Source organism: Panonychus citri, unplaced genomic scaffold, assembly GCF_014898815.1.
Source record: "Panonychus citri isolate SS breed McGregor unplaced genomic scaffold, ASM1489881v1 Contig00115, whole genome shotgun sequence".
Lineage (NCBI taxonomy): Eukaryota > Metazoa > Arthropoda > Arachnida > Trombidiformes > Tetranychidae > Panonychus > Panonychus citri.
In genome coordinates this window covers 98,718-111,573 of record NW_026515520.1, presented here as the reverse complement: position 1 = coordinate 111,573, position 12,856 = coordinate 98,718, and the positions used below count along the sequence as shown (strand labels likewise).

General features: G+C 32.7%; 4 protein-coding genes across 4 annotated transcripts; 1 reads left to right on the top strand and 3 right to left on the bottom strand.

Moving 5' to 3' along the window:
• The first annotated feature begins 390 nt into the window (after positions 1-390).
• Positions 391-2,811, top strand: LOC128390156 (uncharacterized). Its single transcript, XM_053349835.1, has one exon. The coding sequence runs from the start codon at positions 1,164-1,166 to the stop codon at positions 2,226-2,228; it is 1,065 nt and encodes a 354-aa protein (XP_053205810.1). The 5' UTR covers positions 391-1,163; the 3' UTR covers positions 2,229-2,811.
• A 1,399-nt stretch (positions 2,812-4,210) lies between these two features.
• On the bottom strand, positions 4,211-5,928 carry LOC128390155 (U3 small nucleolar RNA-associated protein 18 homolog). Its single transcript, XM_053349834.1, has 3 exons — positions 5,628-5,928; positions 5,309-5,561; positions 4,211-5,237 (listed from the first exon to the last, which is right to left on the bottom strand). Exons 1-3 carry the CDS (start codon positions 5,789-5,791, stop codon positions 4,317-4,319), a joined length of 1,338 nt encoding a protein of 445 aa, XP_053205809.1. The 5' UTR covers positions 5,792-5,928; the 3' UTR covers positions 4,211-4,316.
• Positions 5,929-6,374: 446 nt separating this feature from the next.
• On the bottom strand, positions 6,375-8,824 carry LOC128390153 (activin receptor type-2A-like). Its single transcript, XM_053349832.1, has one exon. The coding sequence runs from the start codon at positions 8,568-8,570 to the stop codon at positions 7,050-7,052; it is 1,521 nt and encodes a 506-aa protein (XP_053205807.1). The 5' UTR covers positions 8,571-8,824; the 3' UTR covers positions 6,375-7,049.
• An 885-nt stretch (positions 8,825-9,709) lies between these two features.
• On the bottom strand, positions 9,710-11,458 carry LOC128390154 (5'-3' exonuclease PLD3-like). The gene has a single exon (XM_053349833.1). The coding sequence runs from the start codon at positions 11,288-11,290 to the stop codon at positions 9,935-9,937; it is 1,356 nt and encodes a 451-aa protein (XP_053205808.1). The 5' UTR covers positions 11,291-11,458; the 3' UTR covers positions 9,710-9,934.
• Between the last annotated feature and the right edge of the window lie 1,398 nt (positions 11,459-12,856).

Here is a 12,856-nt window from a genome sequence, read left to right as displayed (position 1 = left end):
AATTAGCAAAGAAAAGTCTAGTTTGTATATGTAGAGCACCTCGATGGCCCTAGAGGATGAAGAAGAAAGGAAAAGATGATGAGGATGATAATGATGAAGATAAAAAAACTGTTTATTCGTGAGGATGAAATAGTAAAAACAAGAGAGAGAGAGAGAGCAAAAGAAAGAGAAGATAAAAGATAGAGAGAGAGAGAGAGAGAGAGAGAGAGAGAGAGAGAGAGAGAGAGAGAGAGAGAGAGAGAGAGAGAGAATTAGTAACCACGCCAGTGACTCACCTTCTCGCTTTCATCTTCCTCTAACAATCAACATCATCATCTTTCCATCCCTTCCTCTTTTCTCCCTCAATAACTCAGCTCTCCTCTTCTCTCTCTTTCTCATCATCATCATCTCTTCTTTATTCATATTTATTCAGAAGGTAAACTGAATTAGACAAGTAAAATTTACCTGTAATATTTTCACTCATCTTTCAAATTCTAAACGTGGTTTATTACAACCAACGAATAACTTTCCAAACTGTTTGAAGAATTAAAGTTTTCTTTTCCTCTCCTTTTATTATAATAAAAACTTACCCTTTTTATCGTAAGTTTAAAAAAATTCATCTTCTCTCTTTCTCTCTCTTTTCCCTCCATCGTCCTTGGATCATTATTTCTCTTCATCTTCATCTTCATCTTCTCTCTCTCTCTTTCTCTCTCAGCTCTCTTGTAACGCACTCCCTTACCTGTTTCATTTCTCTTCTTGTGAACAACAAGCTAACATTTTGAGCGCGCCTTATATACTTAGTATATTTTCTTATACTTCTTCTTATATATTTTATCTTATACTTCATCATCATCATCATCATCATCATCATCTTCATCTTCATCTTCTTCTCTTGCTTCTTGTTGTGAGTAAATTCCTGTTTAAGGTCATTGGGAAATGGTTCTTGTGAAAATGTTGCTTTCCTTTTGATTTCACACACTCAATACAATCTACAAATTGTACAACAACAAACAAGTGAACGTCAACACATGTTAATTTATAGTATTTTCCTATGGACTCAATTTCTGTGTTTATGTTGACCAATAAGTGACCATTGAAAAGTGATTTTCGTGTATCGATCTCTCTGTGTGTTTTTTTTATTGATTAACTTGTTGATACATTTAAAGGAGAAACAAAGAGTGATCATGTCTTACCTTTACCATGGACGGAGCCCAACGTCCCGAGGACAATTTCCCATAATTGTGACCAAAGCTAAAAACATTTTACCCGCCAAAAGGACACCATCCACATCATCATCTTCTCGTCGATCTGGATTAAGCAAAAGTAAATCATCCAGATTAGCAAACATTGCAATCTTGAGTCAAATGAATAGTCATCATCATCATCATCATCATCATCTTAAAAGTAATTCATCAAGTCCAAGTAATGGAAAGGGAGCTTCAAATGGTTCACCAACCAGTGAAGTCTATGGAAGTGTTAATCGAAACGGTTCATCCGCTTCATATGGTTCATCTTATCGTGGAAGTGATAAAATGTATACACGAAATAATACCCGATATAAAAGTAATTTAAATGAGGAAATTAACCGGATGTATATTGAGGAAGGCCTTAAATCAGGTCTTTTGGAAAAGACTAAAATCAAGAAACCTGATGAAACTGGAAATGGTTCTAATGGTGTTGGTGGTTATAGTGAAACTGATGGTGCTTCTGATGGTACTGGTCGTTCAAATGGAAAGTTAATTAAGGGTAAATCATGTTCATCTAAATCAAAATCACAATCAAAGGGAAAAAAACGAACCTCCAAAGAGTTACAAACATTTATCATGAGACGAATCCTTTTATGTACAAACATAGTTACTCTGATTATCGGTATAACAACATTGGTCATCGCTGGAATCCTTGACCCACAACCTCTTCACCGAATCGGTACAACAGGAGGTCAAATTTCATTAGCATCGATATACATTATCTTTGTTTCCCTCGTTGGCCTCTATGGTTCTCGGTTGAAAAATTATCGTCTTCTATTCATTTTTGCTTACACTCTATTAACTGGATTAGTATTGAGGTCGTTTGCAGCTCTAATCTCCGTTTACATTTATCATAATGCTAATCGATTAATTTTCTCAATGCTTTTCGCTATCATTGAGGTCATTTTAATATTCATGGGACTTGCGGTTGCCATTGACCTGAAAGAGGAGCACATTCGTAAATTAACCCAATCAACGTCACCCAATTCGTTTAAAGTTTGAAAATTTGTTCGCAAAGTTTTTTTAACGACAATTTAAACTTTGTTGCGATTTTTTTTCTATACTTTTTTTCGTCCAAAATTCATCCATCATGTGCCATTGAGGAAAAATTGGAAATTCTATCCAGTTTTTTCTTTTTCTTCTTCTTCTCTTCATTTCTTACCTTTTCTATTCCCAATTCGATTCTAATCATCAGGAAAACCGAGTTACCTCAACCACGAACATACAACACAAATTCACGTCCTCATGGATCAGTCAATTCATTCGTCAATCATTTACCTGGTTGACATTTTTTTTCTCTTCTTCTTTTCTATTTCTGTCATTTGTTATTCTCTCTGCTCTTAATTTCCCTTCTCATGAATCAATATCTTCTACTTTTTTCCTTGTAACGATCGTTAGAACAATTTGTTGAATCTTCTTCGATTAATCGGTGTTTACTTTACACAGAACGTAAATATTACTTCCTTGTATTGGAAAGTTAAATTATATATTTTTCTTTCAATGATAAATCAACAATCGTCAACGAGAAATTGATCAAATATGAAAATTACCTCAAGGAAACAATTAAAGTCTGTCAACATAATGATCACTAAATTAGCAAAATTTATTAACATCTATCCGATCTCAACTAATTATCATCAGAATCATCATTCAATTACAATGCAATCGGAATAATGAGTTCAACTAATCAATTGGAAAGGTAATAATTTACCTATTCTTGGCTCTCTGTAAGTTAATCATCTTGATTTCTCTTGATTATACAATCAACTAATTAACTTTTTGTTTCTTCAACTTTTCCAGATAAATTAAAGTTCAAACAATTAACTTGATCGATTTAATTTTTCCATGACCATCGAATTGCTTAAAATCTGATCTGATCTCAGATCTGAATCGTTACAAATGAGCTGCTTAATTTGAACGATAATTAGGCCTGGTAAATTGCAATATTGATCTCCGACAATCAATTACAATCTCCAAAGGAGTAAAAAAATATCACACAATTAATCAACCACTTGATTAATCATAATTTAAATGATACAAATGATTCAATCTCTAAAAACATAGCATGTTAATCAACTTAAAGTCCAACATAATTTCATTGATTCTGCAAATTATAAAACCTTAATTAGAATTAAAAATGAAAAAAAAAACTGAATGATCAACTCACTACATTCATGATCCATTGATATTGTTAAATGAATGTAGTTAAATTAGTCAAGCCAACAATTAATTGAACAAATTATCAGCTAATATGTAAAATCGTAACATTGGAAAAACTTATTTTCATATTTGTTTTTTTGCTAATCAAATATTAAAAAACAATTAAGAGAAAAATTTTAATTTCATCAACTGTAAACAATTAAATTTTCATCTTCTCCTCTTGTATCATAATAATAACAACAATTAATGAAATTCTTATACTCAAGATTAAATTCACTATTAAAATATACTACCAAGTATCTCGGTTTCTATCAAATGATTAACAAACAACTTCGTCAACAATTTAACTCTAAATCGTTAAGCCTTTTGCTTGAGAAGTGATTAACTCTGTGGAGAGAAAAAAAATCTCATGATGAATTAAATTACCTGTTGATAGTTAGTCTCATGACCATGAATCTAATTTCCCTCCACTTTTTTTTTCAAGAATTAAATTGTTAACCTTGAATTATAATTATCGTTGTGTTGTAAAGGCGTTAGTCAAGTTTATAAATCAACAATTTCACTTGTTAATATTAGGAAACATAATTTGCAGATGATAATTTAAATAATACAATTACATTCATCTCATGATTAGGAAAACAATCAACAAAACCGAGATTGATTGTAAAAACTTTTCACCAATTTCAATTGATTGATTACATATGAAATTACCATTTTATCATCAGATGAGCTTAAATGATTGATTCAAATGGTAATTAAAATGAACGGTTAGGTTTGTTACTGTTTTACTTAATTTAGTGAATTAATATTACTAAATTAACAGGTTTGGTTTGGTCGGTTTGGAAACAGTTTTTAATTGAATTTCAACTGGACAAGGGAGAAAGTGATCAAAATAGATTTGATTAACACCGATTTTGAGGGGAGATCGTTTCAGTAATCGGGAAAATGATTAAGACGATACAGGTAAGCGTATCCTAGGTTGTTTGCTAGGGCGATATAACCGCTATTTGGTGAGATGTCAACTGCGTTTACCCGTCTAAGGTTGGAAAAGGAAACGGGAAAATTTGAGAAAATAGTACAACTTGGAAAGTGAACTAATTTAACACAATTATCGGCGTGACTTGATGATATAATGGCCAATTCTGAGCTGTTGTTAAATTTAATTGAGTTGATCGGTGTTTTCAGGTTGGTGAAATTTTTTATCGGCTTAGGATTCTGGTTGGTCATGACGTCTTCATATTTGTAACAATTGACAAGGCCCGATTGGTCTCCAGTGATAAAATATCCAGTATTTGGAGAAATTGATAAAGATTTACAGCTAATTGCACCATCATCGTAGAAACGGTGGAAACATCGCTTAGTTTGTCTCACATCATAGCAATAAATTAAACCTTCATCACCACCAGCAAATAGTTTAGTTGAATCGGGAGAGAAACATAAACTATGAACTTCATCATTTAACTGGAATGAGGTGATGATCTCTTTAGGTTTCATACTCATAAGGTAGAAACTATTTTTACGACCAGTGCTGGCGAGATATTGTCCATTGGGTGAGAGAGTAAAATCTTTCAATGCAAGCCGATCTTTACCCATTAATAGTGGTACTCGTGAATGAACACTGGTTCTCATATTGTAATTGTAAAAATAGCCAAAAGTTGTCTTGGATCCAATAATTATATCTTCTCCGTCAGTAGTGAAACAAGCTCGATGTAACTGGAAATTTTCAAGTAACACTGAGTTAAGTTTCTTATTATCGTCTCCATCTACATTTACAATATCGATTTGTCCATTCATCCCACTGATAAAGGTAACGTTTCTATCTGGATGAAACTGGACACTATTGGCAATAGTCTAAAAGGAATAGAAAAAAAACAGAGATCAATAAAGATATTTCAATGTGATTTTTAAACTGAATTTCTTACCGGTAATTTAGTCAAGTGAGTGCATTTAGAAAAACCAAGATTAGTCTTAGGAAGTCTCTTTCCATCAGTAATTAAATCTCCAGCCTCAGCAAGAACATCGAAATCTTCATCAGCAGATCGTTTGGCTGCAGCTCTAGTCGCCCAGTTGGGTCGACCATAGATGGTCTCAAATTTAGAGACTAAATAAGATCGATAGTCGGTGAATGGAGTTACTTTTCTAGGGAATTTAGAGCTAGGAAAACCTTCGACGGCACTGGAAAAGAAGAAAGGAATTGATTAGGTATCGGTGAATAATTGGATTTCCAATGGAATTACTTACATTATGTCGTCATCAGTATCAGCCCAAGCTGCTTTTCTCCAGCGCTTTGGTCGCTCATCTGTTTCTTCTCGTTGTTTCTTTTTACGAGGTTCACGAGGTTTTTGCGGCTCCACCAGTTCTAGAAGTCCCTTGTCCGGAAGAGTATCGATAGTGAAACCATCCATGATAAATGAAATTTGAATTATTTAAGCAAAAAAAAGAGAATAGGAGTAAAATATAAAGAGCCTCAAAGTTGAAATGGGTGAAAAACAGAGAGGTTATTAAGCAAATCAATTAAAGTTCCTTGGTATGATTTAATCTACCACGATGATTAAATGTATAAAAAGATGGCCGATTCTCTAATGTTTCACAAGTTTTTGATTTTAATTCACTTAGAGCTCGAATCTCTTTAAAACCATCACACAAAGAAACAATTCCAAATAGAGAAACAAAAAGACTAAACAAAGATTGGAAAATTATATCAATCGGTAAGAAACCATCAAATTCTTGGTCAATCAGTCTAAGGTGAGAACGATACTGGGCAGCAGAATAAGCACAATGAATAAGTGAAAGAATACCAGTAATAATTAACACTTTAGACATAATTAATTAATCAACAATCATAACAAACGTGCTCTCAACAATCAGCCTGTTCCAATGCTCATTAACCGAAAGGCCTTCAACATAGAAGGGACCGTATGCTAAGTACGAACCAAGAAAAAAAATTCTGATTCTTTTTTGGGTTAATTGAATTGTCTCAAGTTGAAGTTTAATTGTTTGTGAGAGATTTTTAATTTGGTTTGAGAAACGACAACAATCAGATTTAATGGTAATCGTTAATAGAGGACAGAACAGTACAGGTAAAGAAAATATTAAGATATTTAAATAATAAGAGATGATTGATCTTCTCATTTGAATACATTGAGCCTTCGTTATGATTTGGTTCACATTTGATTAACTTGAATTACCATGGAAATATTTATATTAATTGTTTATGGAGGACAAAATTAATTGTTTGATTATTTGATTCACTTTTGAAGAAACGGACACTTCCCAAAATGCAATAGGTTTTATAGGAAAATATTTACAGTCACACAGAAAATTAAGTTTTTTTTTGTTTGATATTCTGGTTAATTGGAATCTTCGAGAAAAATAGTTTCTTTAAAATTGATCATTGAAACGATAGAAATTGATTATTTTCAGGTTAATTAAGAGATGTTTTAAAAAGTTATGAAAGATTGTGGTTTAGATGAGCGATTTATGATTTATATCGGGTGGTAAACTTAATTTCTTGCTAAGAAATTGCGTCCAAGTTTAAAATATCGACGATACAATGACGATGTTTTTTTTTCCTTCAAGTTGATACCATTAATTGTGATTGACTAATTGAGAACTTTGATTCTTGAATATTGCAAATCGACGCTTTTTAAAAAGTTGAGATGATTAATCAGTTTCATTCGAATTATTTCTGATTAAACCTTTAACTCTTTCCAAAACACAACTCGATGATATTCGAGCTTCGGCATCTTGATCCCAACATTCTTCGATTGTCTCACAGATCTCATTTAGTCCACGATAATTTCTCCAAATCGCTTTGATCTCTGGTCTCTTTTTCGCCTGACAAACGGCCTCCTGCATATCCTCAAGACTCGGATTCCCTCCGACCTCTTCTTCAAATGGAAGCATCAATTTACCAGGAATTAAAGTTCCATCTTCTCCCTTGCATCGAGATAATATTTCCCAAAGAACCAAACCACAAGCATACATGTCGATTCGAGTCAAAGAGTCCAGTGTAAAGTTCACCGCACCTTCGAGTACTTCTGGTGCCATATACCGACGAGTCCCGACCTGTCCTAATCCAGAGGGTAATCGATCGGGATAAAAGATGAGACAGAGTCCGAAATCAGCGATTCGTGGGGTTAGGTCACTTTTTAGAAGAACATTTTTCGACTTGAAGTCTCGATGAGCGATAGCGGGCTTATTATTGATACTTTTAGTCGACGGAATCTCATCATGAAGATGAGCCAATCCTCGAGCAATACCTTCACTTATCTTCAGCAACTCATTGAATCCGATGGTATTATGCTTGAGGTAATCGTACAAAGAACCAAGTTCATGATATTCACTGATAATCCAATATTCAACACCGAAAGGGACTCCATCATTTTCTCGTTTCTCGAATCCCAAAAATGGAAGAATATTTTCATGTTCGAATTTTGGCAACATGAATACTTGTTGTTCTGCAAGCCAAGAGTTTTTCTCTTGCGAAGGAAATATTTTAACGGCCACCCATTTCTCGTCAATGAAACCATTTTCATTCGGTAATCGGGCTTTCCAAACGGCACCGAAACGACCTCTTGATCTCTCTTCAATCATCTCCAAATTTTTAAACCGATAAAACGACTGCTCGTTAATGGGAACCGATTCATCACTGTTACTCAATTGATCACTAAAAGCTCGTGACTTGTTCCGATGATACCAACTGATGATTAAAACGATTCCCAATAAGATGATTAATGATGGGATAGCAACATAAATTGATAACCATAAAAGATTTGAATCGTAAGTTAATGTCGGCGTTGGTTGAGCGGGTGATTGTTCAATTTTACTCGCTTCCGGGACTGGTAAATGATAAATATCATAATTACAAAGGTTCGTTGAACAGCAGCAGAAATAATAACCATTGGGAGATTTACGATCTCTTTCAATACACCGAGAATGGTCATCACAGGTAATCTCTTTACTTGGAATACAACCGGACAGTTTTACTTCAATTCCTTCAGTTGTATTGCTCCAAACGACGTAACAATGATGAGGTCCAGTTTCATTCGGATTGGATGAACATCTAATCACCTTTTCTTTAGGACAATCACCACCAAAACATCCAGATTTCGACCAGCATTCAAGATCATTTTTGTTGGATTCCAATGATGGTGTAGTAAGTGACGAGGTTGCAATGTACATTTCACACAATAGGATAGAGAAAGAAAATTACAATAGAATTAATTAAGTAAGAGAAACATAGAAAATGAAATTTTTTTTTTCTCGCTTGAAGTGAGTAAATCAGATAAGTAAAAGGTAAACTTTCAAAAGCATTCACAGAATAGGGAAAACATTGGATGATGATGATGATGATGAGGAGATGAGGAGATGGAGAGAAAGAGATAAAAAAAATATAGAGAGAATCTGAATGATTCAATGAGGGATTAAAGATACTGATCAATGGTCTCTATAGTGATTTAATCTACCACGATGATTAAATGTATAAAAAGATGGCCGATTCTCTAATGTTTCACAAGTTTTTGATTTTAATTCACTTAGAGCTCGAATCTCTTTAAAACCATCACACAAAGAAACAATTCCAAATAGAGAAACAAAAAGACTAAACAAAGATTGGAAAATTATATCAATCGGTAAGAAACCATCAAATTCTTGGTCAATCAGTCTAAGGTGAGAACGATACTGGGCAGCAGAATAAGCACAATGAATAAGTGAAAGAATACCAGTAATAATTAACACTTTAGACATAATTAAATTAATTACGACGAGAAAAAAAGATAAACATTGAAAAGTGAATTTAAATTCACTTTCTGTTTGTTTACATTTCAATGAACACGCATGTACATCTAATCCCATCTATGGGAAAATCAAAGCACCAAAATTAGAAACACAAAGTAATTAACATTTTTTTGCAATTTTCTAACAATTAAAGTACAATTAGTTAATTTTATTATCTTATTTATCTTTAAATCTAAACATTAACTTTAACGTTGACTGAGAAAAAGAAACAAATAAAATTATGTCCACCGGATTTACTTTAATTGTTTTGATGTTTTTTAAACTTACAAGGTTGTGATGGTCAGTTGATTAACTTAATCATTAAAAATTATTATTGCTATTGATCTGATTATAATTTCATGTTATCAATTAATTGATAATTAATCGTGATTGCAGTTTAATTGTGAAGCGGATTTCAGAAATTTATTATTGATTTTCTGTTGTAACAATTTAATTTAAAGTAAAGTTTGATTGAGCTAATGTGTTAATCAGTTTGGTAATTTGTTGTTGTTTTGTAACATAATTAAATCATTTATTAATCAAAATTATTGGCTCTTGTGATGTTTAAATTGCTTTTTTTGTTTGTTAATTAAATTGAATTAAGTGTTACAATCAATTGAATTATATTTACATCTTAAAATTGATCAAATTAATTGAAACAGAAAATCTTAATATGAGAGAAAGATGAGAAAATTGAAAGATTGTTAATTGTTGTGACAATTTAAGAAAATACTGATCATTTGATTATCGTAAAAATGTTGATTAGTTGATTATTTTGATCGTCGTTTACCAGAATATTTGTTTACGTAAGAGGCATAAGTCGAATCCCAATCGCGATAAAAGATATCGAGAACATCTTTACGAAGATTTCGGACTTTTTTCACTTCGGCGAAAGAAGCGACAAATGAAACTCCAGCGGTGTTGACGAAATAATCAGCTGACCAGTTCGAAGTTCCAATGTAAAGCAATTGGTCAGTTATCATGTATTTGTTGTGATTAACTCGAGCATAGGGAATCCGTTGTTGTTCATCGGTACCTGGAACGGTGAACAGTTTAACCGATAAAGCGCCTTTACCAGGATATCGACTGAGTTCATTAAGAGACTTGAGGAAAAGTACTGAAGTGTATTTTGTATGAGTCCAATTAGCGGCCAGAAATTTAACTTCAACACCTCTTTCGACTACTGCTTTACGAAGAGCGTCATCGATAACTGGCCAATATTCGGGTTTCGATCCATACAAAAAGGTTGGAGAATAGTCCATCACAGCGATGTAAACAAATCTTTTAGCGGTGTTAATGGCCTCAAGAACAGCTTCAATATCACCCGTTCGTCCTCTAGGACTGAATTGAGGTGGTGCACTGGCCATGAAAACCTTAGCTGTGTTACCTTCGAGTGTTAAATTAACGGGATTTTCGAGGTTAATTGATGTTGCCAAATTATTAGGCCATTGTTCAGGAATCGATGCATTTGATTGTCCAAGAGTCCAGTAAACATCAAAAACTTTAGCTAAATCACCTCCTAAGGTGGGACAATTTTGAATATAAACACCAAGCTCTTTAACGTGAGTCAACGAGCGCCAATCCATGTTAGCACTTCCCAAGTAAAAACTCATATTGTCAACGATAATAAACTTGGTATGTAAAATCCCAGCACCAATAAGCCGATCAAAGTCAAGGTTAGCAATTAGAGCACCAGCATTTTTGAGTAACTGTAAATCAGGATCAGCGGCAGTTTTATTATCATTCCCGTTAACAGCGATTCTCACAGTAACACCTCGATTAATTGCTTCTTTTAAAGCGTTAACAAAACTTTCACCGACTTGACAACTTTCTTTGATTGGATTTTCAACATCGCTACACATTAAAGTCCAATAATACGAACCAATATCGATTGATGATTTAGCGGAAGAGACAAGTTCAAGCCATGAAGATATCGTCGAGTTAAAAATTGGACCTTTGTAACTTGGGAAAACCAAACCAACGGGAATAGTTTCAACGATTTGACTTCGACAGCCCGTTATTTCCGTTGTACCATTGGTGACAACCGTTGGTTCACTCGCAATAATTGACGACAATGAACATAACAAAAGAGCAAAAGAAAACAAACCGAAAGATAAGTTTTCCATTTTATTTGGATAACTGGAAACGAGAAAATTGGAAACAATGTAACTAAATTAACGAAAGAAATTCGTATCACCAACTAACTCGAACAATTAAAACTTTAATCACTTTTATAATGAAGACAATTAACGCCACCCTTTTGATTGTCTTTTAGTTGATGAATGAAGAGATGACCTTCTGAACAGAAAAAAAGAAACAGAGACGATAAAATGAGAGAGAAAAACTAATAACTTTTTATCGGTTTTATTCCTTCAGCTTCTTATCGGCTAATTGATTAGATTAATTGTCGATTTCGATTCTTTCCCAATCAAAGTAATCAACACAAATATGATGCTCTTTGTTATTGATACTTTAATCATCAATCTATCCCAAGTGATGGTAAATTTGGCGATTAATCTAATTGTTAACTAACTAGACTTTGACTTTGATTGTTGTTGATCATCAGAAAAATTTACTAATCATGTTTTTGGAACCAAATATTTCAATATATTACAAACACACCTCCTAATTTAAATGATTATGATTAAAACTATTGTAACAAATTGTAATCAGCTAATCAAATCTATTACTTTAAATTGTCTCAATCAACAAGCTACTTTGATTATCTTTGTACTGACCAAAGGTTATATTGTTAGTGGACATTGATTAGGATTAATTAAATTAATTAGTGGATTCGTTTTCTGTTTTGTTTTTATTTTAATATAAAAAATCAATGGAAATCAATGAGATACAAATCAAAAGGTAAATATTAAATTGATAAACTACTTGTTGTGTTCCCATGTTGGTTGAGTGACACAATTTATTATGACAATTAGTGAATCAAAGTGAATTAAAAGCGTCTATTATATATGTCGATGAACAATTTAATTCCAATAATATCTTGATGATAATTATAACTCATAAATCAGCACGAGGTTAATTACGAGATGACGTTAATTGTATTATTGATTTCCGGTGTTTCAATCAATCAAGGTTGAATTAAGAAACAATTAAGACATAATTAGCTACTTGACAATAGTTAAGTTATTGATTTAATAACCATGATCATGATTGGGAACACATTAAGAGATAAAATTAGTAATAACAATCAGTAAATTATTAACTAATCCAGTTGATTTTGTTTTTCTCTTTCCGTTCAATTGTAAACTGAATTCAATTTTTTTTCCTTCTCAATTTGATTGACCATTTATTGTGATTTATTAAAATTGGTGATAAACATTAACATTAATCCAGCATTTTCAAGGAGATACTGAAATTAGAATAATTAATTAACATTAATTACTAATCACATTTGAACTTATCATCTAATCTGAAAAGTTTTAATCTCTTTCTATGAGTATGATGATCTCTAGAGGTAAACATCTTATTTAAATCAATTAAATTCAGTTATCAATAAGTAACACTGATTGTGTTCAATTGGAAGATCAATAATCTTGAAGAAATTAACTAATTATCAAGATATAATTACCAATAGAAATGTATGTGAATCCATGGTGAAGATTCCGCCGAGGGTGAATGAAATGAAGAAAAAAAGTTTTCTTTTATTAAATAAACCGAAAGCTAATCATTAA